This window comes from Ammospiza caudacuta, chromosome 7 (genome assembly GCF_027887145.1).
Source record: "Ammospiza caudacuta isolate bAmmCau1 chromosome 7, bAmmCau1.pri, whole genome shotgun sequence".
Classification (NCBI taxonomy): Eukaryota; Metazoa; Chordata; class Aves; order Passeriformes; family Passerellidae; genus Ammospiza; species Ammospiza caudacuta.
In genome coordinates this window covers 1,757,590-1,766,717 of record NC_080599.1, presented here as the reverse complement: position 1 = coordinate 1,766,717, position 9,128 = coordinate 1,757,590, and the positions used below count along the sequence as shown (strand labels likewise).

The 9,128-nt window shown below is 55.1% G+C and overlaps 1 protein-coding gene across 1 annotated transcript; it reads right to left on the bottom strand.

Moving 5' to 3' along the window:
- Nucleotides 1-7,803: 7,803 nt before the first annotated feature.
- Nucleotides 7,804-8,751, bottom strand: LOC131560154 (olfactory receptor 14J1-like). Its single transcript, XM_058808821.1, has one exon. It carries the CDS (start codon nt 8,734-8,736, stop codon nt 7,804-7,806), a length of 933 nt encoding a protein of 310 aa, XP_058664804.1. The 5' UTR covers nt 8,737-8,751.
- Between the last annotated feature and the right edge of the window lie 377 nt (nt 8,752-9,128).

Below are 9,128 nucleotides of genomic sequence, written 5' to 3'. Positions count from 1 at the left end.
CGCCCAGGGTGTCCCGGGGAGCTGCTGCCCTGAGCCAGGGGCTCTGCTCTGCTGCCCTGGGCACCACAGGGCTCCCAAAACACCCCACGGCCAGGGCTGGCCCCGAGTGTCACCATGTCCCCTTGGTTCCATCAGGTTCCGCAGTGTCACAGTGCTCCCTGCGCTCCCTGAGGCACCACATCACCCAGCCCAGGCCATTGCCGGGGTTCCAGTCAGTCCCAGTATGATCCCAGTGACTCCCACTCTCTCCCAGTATATCCCAGTTGTCCCCAGCATGCTCCCAGTCACTCCCACTTCCTCCCAGTTGATTCCAGCATGATTCCAGTCAGTCTCAGTATGGTTCCAGTTGCTCCCAGTGTATCCCAGTGTATCCAGGAGTTCCCAACACAGTGTAAACTGCCCTCAGCATGCTCCTACTCACTCCCAGTGGGATTCTAGTCCCCATCTGTATTGTCCCAGTTGCCTCCACCATGGTTCCAGTTGCTCCCAAATTCCTTCCAGTATGATCCCAGTTGCACCCACTTGCCCCAGTATAGTCCCAGTCACTGCCAGTAAGATCTCAGTCCCCCCAGTATAGACACAGTCACTCCCAGTTTCTCCCAGTTTCCCCCTCAACATGGTCCCAGCTGTTCCCAGTGTTGTCCCGTCCAGTATCGTTCCAGACACTACCAGTATATCCCAGTTGCCCCCAGCGTGCTCATTCCCAATCACTCCAGTTGCCCCAGCATGGTTCCAGTTGCCCCCAGGATGACCTCATTCATTCCCAGTCACCCCAGTTGCCCCCAGTATGCACCCATCATTCTCAGTAGTTCCCAGTAGCCCTCAGTGTGCTCCCAGTCACTCCCAGTATTTCCATGTCTGTGGTTCAAGTGCTGCTCCCAGCCCTGATCCGTGGGGATGGGAATGTCCCGCTCTCTTGCTGGGGCAGGGTCACACGTGAGCCAGGTGTGCAGGGTGGGACCTTGCCCTGACCCCAAGCACTGTCCCAGCTGCAGGATCTGCTTCCCGTTGGCCTCTTCCTCTTGTGGCCCCGAGCCCAGCCTGGTGCTGAACAAAGGGGCTGGGCCAAGGTCATCCCCTGGCAGGGGCTGCTCACCCCCTCTGCCCCCTCCCCAAATTCCTGCTGGGGGAGCAGGAGCTGGGGAGGAGCCTTGTGGGGGGGGACAAGGGGGTGACACTGGGATGGGGGGATCACACACGCTCTGGGGGGGACACACACAGTCCCTGGGAACCCCCCCTCACCTTCTCCTGCAGCACCAGGAGGATGAACCCCAACATGGAGCCCCTGACCGCTGGCAGTATCTTGTGGGGTGGGATCTGCTGGCAGCTTTGGGGTTCTGGGGGATCACGACCACCCAAAAACCCCCTCCCACCCCCACAGCCACTCCTGCACCCCTCAAACCACCCCACAGCTCCTGGCTAGGGCATCCCCAAACACTCCCTGCAACATAAATGTCCCCAAAAATCACAAAACCCCTTTCCATCTTCCCCAAGATCCACCTAAATTCTCTCCATAACATGCAGCTCTGCCAACACACAAAAACCCTCACACCCTGGGTGGGGAGAACCCGGCCTGGGCAAAAGGAGAGGCAAACTGGGCAAACTGGGGGCTGCACATCCAAACTGGGCCTTGCTGGGGACCCTGCATGGGATTGCCAGCCTTTGGGGCTCCTCTTGGGAGATCCAGGAGGGGGAAACACAGAGACGGGTGGGGAGTGGAATCACTGGGAGGGACTGGTTTGTACTGAGATCATACTGGGAGCAGCTGGGTCCATGCCTGGGGAGACTATAATCACACTGAGAGAGACTGGGATCATTCTGGGATATACTGGGAATGAGTGGGATTATGCTGAGGGTGACCAGGAGCAGCTGTGAGCAACTGGGATCATGCAAGGAGCAACTGGGAGGAACTGGGAGTGACTGGGTGCATAATGGGGGTGTTTGGAAGCAACTGGGCTCATACTGAGATGAACTGGGATCATGCTAGTGATGACCGGGATTGGACTCACTGGCAGGGAGTGCCACTACACTGAGGCTGACTGGGAGTGGTTGGGAGCAACTGGGATCATGCTGGAAGGAACTGGGAGTGACCTGGACTATGCTGGAAGGAACTGGAGTACGCTGGGAGAGACTGGGAGTGACTGGAACAAAAGTGAGGGTGAAAGGGAGCAACTGGAACCGTGTGGAGCACAACTGGTTCATACTGGCAGGGACTGGGAGCACACTGGGGTCATCTCTGGATCCTACTGGGAGGGACTGGACTAATACTGGGAGAGTCTGAGAGTGACTAGGAACATACCCTGCACATCATCCTCCATACTGGGGGGGACTGGGAGCAACTGGGAAGAACACGCTGGGAACAAATGGCATCATACTGGTACTGACTGGGTTGATCTAGCTGGAGGCAACTGGGACCATACTGGGAGTGATTGGAAGTTACTGGGATTATACTGGGACCACACTGTGACTGCTGGCATGTGACAAGGATCCTACTGGAGCTTACTGGGCTCATATTGGTGTTGAAAGGGAGCAACCGAGATCACACTTTGGGTTACTGGGAGCAACTGAGAGAAACTGGGATCATGCTACAAGCAAACTGGAGGAACTGAGAATGACTGGATGCATGCTGGAGGCAACTGGGATATACTGGGTGTGACTGGGATCATACTGGAGTAACAAGCACCTTACTAGGATCACTGGGAGTGTCTGGGAATGACCACGGACATGCTGAGGGCAACTGGTGTATACTAGGATGTTGATTTCATGTTTCTCTTTGCTGATTTATGTCCGGAGATAGCTCAGGGACGCCACTTGTAAGTTTTCTCGGCTGTCTAGGTGGCCTGGAAAGGCCCAGGGATGGCCTTGAAGAGCCCGGCACTTCAAAGGACGAGGAGAGACTTCTAATCTTGTCTCGGTCTCGGTGTTTATTAATTGTTTATCTAAAAGATTTTCTTTCAGCCCGACAGAGGTCTGCACAGCAAGTCAGCCATGGGCACACTCCACAAGCCCCTGGGGAGGTCACTTATCTTTATACCCGAAGTTACGTGTACAATATTTATAATTTTTCCCCAATACCTTCTACCCTTATTAACCGGTGCACTTCTAGTAATAACCAATCCCAAAGTGCCACCATCACCACAGAAGTTGGAGGCCAGGAAGAAGAAGAAGGAGGACAGGACACGCCCCAATTCCTCCATCTTACTTCTTTAGACCCCCCTGTACCAAAATCCTAAACCCTGTGTTTTACACTCTAATTAACTTATCCCTTCACCATTCACCCAGTGAATTCCTCCTATCCTCATACAGGTGTCGTCTCCTGTGTAGGATCAAAGTCCTGCCACCAGACACTTCTGGCAACATTCCAGGACTCCCGAGCCCCCCAAGGGTGGTCTCGGCCACTCTGCACCTCCATCCTGAGGTGCTGAGATCCCACACTAGGAATGTCTGTAACCACACTGGGGATGACTGGGAACACACTGGGAACAATGGGGACTGTGCTGGGGAGAACTGGGACCACAAACAGGGAGAAACTGGGAGTGAGTGGGAGTGACTGGGTCTACACTGGGGACAACTGGGCATGATTTGCACCATGCTGGGAGCAACTGGGATCATATGGGGAGTGACTGGGACCATACTGGGGGCAAATAGGATCACATTGGGAGGAACAGGAATGGCAACTGGAACCATGCTGGGGGCAACTGGTGTCCTAGTGGGATCACAGTGGAAGAGGCTGGGCCCATGCTGGGATTGACTGGGATCATACTGGATCTTACTTGGAGCAACTGGGACTGCACTGAGGGTGACTGGGAGTGGCTGTGAGCAACTGGGATCAGGCTGGAAGCAACTGAGGACAACTGAGACTGACTGGGAACATAGTGGGGACAACTGGGATACATTGGGAGAGACTGAAACCACACTGGGGTAAATGGGAGCAACTGGAACTACACTGGATGATAATGGGAGCAGCTGTGCCCATGCTGGGGTGATATTGGAACTGACTGCCATCATACTGGGATTGACAGGAATAGTACTGGGAGTATCTGAGAGTGGCTGGGTTCATACTGGAACCAAACTGGGAGTGACTGGAAAGGTGCTGGCTGTGACTGGAACCATGCTGGAGGTGACTGGGAGCGACTGGGCCCACACTGGGAGTGACAGAGAGTCACTCTGGGCATGACTGGAATCATACTGGGAGGATCTGGGAGTGACTGGGATCATACTGGGGGTGGTTGTAACCATACTGGAAGTGGCTGGGTGCAGCTGGGATCATCCTGGGAACCACTGAGATTACAGCAGATAAGAATGGATCCTGACTGGGGGGTACTGGGAGCTACTGGGCCCATGCTGGGAGGAAAATGTGGCACAGTGGGAGCAACTGGGATCATCTGGAAGGTACTGAAACCATGCTGAGGCAACTGAGACTATAACTGGGATTATATTTGGAGCAACTAGGACCTTACTTCAGGAAACTGCCAGAAACTGAAATCATACTGGAAGAAACTGGGAGGGACTGGGAAAGACAGGGATAATTCTGAGCTAACCAGAACATTACTGGGCACACTGGGATATACTGGGAGTGTCTGTGACCATACCGGGTGGACTGGAACCACACTGCAAACAGCTGGGACCAACTGGCAGTGAGTGGGACCATGCTGAGAGGGACTGGGACTATTCGAGGGACAACTGGGATCATACTGGGAGGAACTGGGAACAACTGGGACTATTCTGGCAGCAGCTGGGATCATACTGGGATCACAGTGGGAGCAGCTGGGTCCATGTTGGCTGAGACTGGGATCACAATGAGGGTGACTGGAATCATACTGGGATTGACTGGGAGGGGCTGTGAGCAACTGGAATGATGCTGAAAGCCACTGGGAGGAAGTGGCAGTGACTGGGAGCATGCTGGGTGTGACTGGGATATACTGGGAGAGACTGAGAGTCACGAGGATCACACTGGAGGCTACTGGGATCTAGCTGGCAGTGACAGGGAGCAACTGGGATCACACTGGGGGCCACTGGCATCATACTGGGAGTGACTGGGATCACACTGGGATTATAGTGGGTGTCAATAGACCCTGACTGGGGTTACTGGGAGCTACCAGGCCCATGCTGGGAGCTGCCTGCGCACACACTGGAAGGAACTGGGAAAAACTGGGAATGACAGGATGCATGCTGGTGACAACTGGGATATCCTGGCAGTGACTGGGATGAAACTGGGGGCAGCTGAACCACGCTGAGGTAACTGGGAGTGCCTGGCAATGACTACAAGAATGTTCAGGGCAACTGGGAATGTGCTGGGAGTGCCTGAGACTATGCAGGTGGTGACTGGGACAACACTGGGAGCCACTGGGAATGTGCTGGGGGTGACTGGGATCATACTGGGGGAACTGGGGGCAAGTGTGAGTGAGTGGGGCCCTGCTGGGAGAGACTGGGATCATACTGGGAGTTTCTGGGACTATACTAGGGGCAACTGGGAGAATGGGGAACACACTGGATGAAAGCGGGAGCAACTGGGAGCAAATGGGACCGTGTTGGGTACAAATTGCATCATAATGAGGAATGGCTGGGAGTGCCTGGGCTCATACTGGGAAGAAGAGGGATCCTGCCAGGAGTGAGGGGAAGTGAGCAGGATCATCCTGGGAGTGATAAGTAAACTGGAAGCACACAGGGGCGACAACTGGGCTCATGCTGGGAGCAGGGCTCCTGGAAAGGATGGAGGCAGGGGCCAAACCCAACAAGGTGAGGTTTAACAAGTCCAAGTGCCGGGTCCTGCACTTTGGCCACAATAATCCCTGCAGCACTACAGGCTGGGGACAGAGTGGCTGGACAGAGGGGGAACTGTAGGGATTGATGGACAGCAGGCTGGACATGAGGCAGCAGTGTGCCCAGGTGGGCAAGAAGGCCAATGGCTCCTGGCCTGGATCAGGAATGGTGTGGCCAGCAGGAGCAGGACAGGGATTGTTCCCCTGTGCTCAGCACTGCTTGGGAGCACCTTGAGTGCTGTCTGCAGTTCTGGGGCCCCCAATTTAGGATGGACATGGAGGGGCTGGAGCGTGTCCACAGAAGGGACACAATGCTGGGAGGGGTCTGGAGCACAGCTGAGGGAGCTGAGGTTGTCTTTCCTGGAGAAGAGGAGGCTCAGAGGACACAAGGCAGGGGAAAGATTGGATTGATGATCTCCAAGATCTTTTCCAACCTTGCTGATTCTGGGATCCTCTGCAAACACCCTTGGAGAAGTTGCAGGATGAGCCCTGGGCCTCCTCTTCAGAAGCTCGAGCAGCCCAGGTTCCTCAGCTTCTCCTGCCAGCCCCAAAGCCCATCCTGTCAGTCCTGCAGAGCCTCTGCAGCTCCTCCTCACTGCCCAGAACAGGGAGCCCCAGAGCCAGACACAGCAGCTCAGATGTGCCCCCCTGGCCTGGGGTGCCTCTGGCAAGGGAGCAGCAGGAGGAACTGCAGGAGCCTGCAGACAATTCCTGCAGCACTTGTAGTATGATCCTGCTCCAAAAGGGATGCTCCCATGGGGGCAAGTCAGGAACTGCAATGGAGAGTGGGGCCAAAGAGGAAAGGGAAAACAGGGATAGGCTGTTTGCAGGGGAGGGAACAGCAATGGGCAATTGGAAGAAATCTGGATCAGCAAAGAGGAAGGAAAGCAAAGGTGAAGGCAGGGAAATGCTCGGGGCAGTTTGGGAGTGGCAGCCAGGCAGCCCTGGCTCTGAGCAACAGAGTCTGCAGTGGGACAGGAAACTCCCAGCTGATAGGAACAAACTTTCTGGCTGACTGCAGAGGCCAGGACAAAGCTGAGCGGTTTCCCTGGTGTCCCCCAGCCCTTGCTGGCCCCAGGGGCTGATGGCATTTGTGCTCCCTCAGGTTCATGTCCCCACAGCAACAGCATGGGGGTGCTCCCGCTGCTCTGTGCAATGCAAACAGGGGCTGCTGAGCCAGTGCTGCTGTGTCTGTGCCTGCAAGGATGGGGCCCCTATGTGAGCTGGAGAGAGGCCAGGCTGAAGAGGGGGGATGTTGTTGGCAGCTCCATCAGGACGCTCTGGGACACTGCCCTGGGCTCTCCAGCGCACTGGGGATGGATCAGCCCCTGCTCTGCTGTTCCTTCCCGTCTGCCCCAGGGCCCTTGCAGAGCACCAGCCATGCTGTTTGCCTCCAGCCTGCCCACGGCCAGCCTGGGGCTGCTCACGGGGGTTTTCTGTACTGAGCATTGGCCTGAGTGTGCTCTTGAGAGAGCCTGGGCAAGGAGCCTGGAGCCCCCAGGCCCTGGGCTGAGGCGTCAGCACTGCCCCAGCAGTGCCCATGGCCTGTCCCTGCTGCAGCCCCAGCACTGCCACCCCCAGGGCTGAGCCCGGCCCTGAGAGCACTCAGGACCTGCAGCAACACCAGGGCCACCAGGGCAGCGGGGCAGGGCCACGGCAGCAGCACTGGCAACACCAAGTGCTGCTGCTGCTGGGCACAGCTGCTGGGCCAGCACTGATCTGCCCCCAGCTCTGCACACAGACATTGCTGCTGCAGCTCCAGAAAAGGCAACAAGAGGGGGAACTCTGGTTAAAACTTTGCTTGGAGATCCTTTAGCTCCTTTAGAGCCACTGAGAGCACAGCTCCTCATTGACACAGTCTGGAGCCACAGCAAAGGTGGAGAGAAATGAAATGAGAAATGGCAAAACCAGTAGCATTTCATTTGGACAATACTAAAAAAAAAAATAAAAATAATGAGAATAATAAACCAACCACCATACCCAACAAGAACAATGAAAGATTACATTGATTTCAAGTGATTTGCAGAAATTGGCCAGCAGTTTAATGTTTCTGATATTGTCCAGTCACCAATCTCCACACTGCAGCCTTGAGCTCTTGGTTTCTCAAGCTGTAGATGAGGGGGTTCAGGGCTGGAGGCACCACTGAGTAAAGAACTGACAGGGCCAGATCCATGGATGGGGAGGAGATGGAGGAGGGCTTCAGGTAGGCAAAAAAGCTAGTGCTGAGAAACAGGGAGAGAACAGCCAGGTGAGGGAGGCAGGTGGAAAAGGCTTTGTGCCGTCCCTGCTCAGAGGGGATCCTCAGCACAGCCCTGAAGATCTGCACATAGGAGAAAACAATGAACACAAAGCAGCTTGAGGCTACAAAGACACTTACAGCAAGAAGCCCAAGTTCCCTGAGGTAGGAATTGGAGCAGGAGAGCTTGAGAATCTGAGGGATTTCACAAAAGAACTGGTCCAGGGCATTGCCATGGCACAGGGGCAGGGAAAATGTATTGGCTGTGTGCAGCAGTGAATAGAGAAAGGCACTGGCCCAGGCAGCTGCTGCCATGTGGGCACAAGCTCTGCTGCCCAGGAGGGTCCCATAGTGCAGGGGTTTGCAGATGGACACGTAGCGGTCGTAGCACATGATGGTCAGTAGGGAAACCTCTAATGACATGAAAAACACAAAAAAAAAGAGCTGTGCAGCACATCCTGAGTAGGAGATGGTGCTGGTGTCCCAGAGGGAATTGTGCATGGCTTTGGGGACAGTGGTGCAGATCATGCCCAGGTCGCTGAGGGCCAGGTTGAGCAGGAAGAAGAACATGGGCGTGTGCAGGTGGTGGCCGCAGGCTATGGCGCTGATGATGAGGCCGTTGCCCAGGAGGGCAGCCAGGGAGATGCCCAGCAAGAGGCAGAAGTGCAGGAGCTGCAGCTGCCGTGTGTCTGCCAATGCCAGCAGGAGGAAGTGCCTGATGGAGCTGCTGTTGGACATTTGATTTCTCTGGCCATTGGGAGCTGTTCATGAAGAAAAGTCAGTGACCGGTTGGGAGTAACTCCTTCCAGCAAAATCAAAGCCTTTTTCCATAGACCCTTCTCCTGTAACACTCTGACACCCTTTTCAATTTCCAGAAGATTTTTCTTCAGCTCCAAGTTTGGAGCCCTGGCTGGTGCTGCCTGAGTGGGACTTCAGGTTTAGGGCAGGTACACACAGAGGTTTTTATAGTTCAGCCTTGCTGTGCAGACATAGGAGAGGCACAGGGACCTGTCCTCGTGTTCTTCTTTGAATCTCTGTTAACACAGACAGCCCTGTCAGCATCTGCCCTCTCACTGCCAGAGAACAGGAATGGTAAAGTCTGTTTAAACATACTAGTGTTATTTACAGCT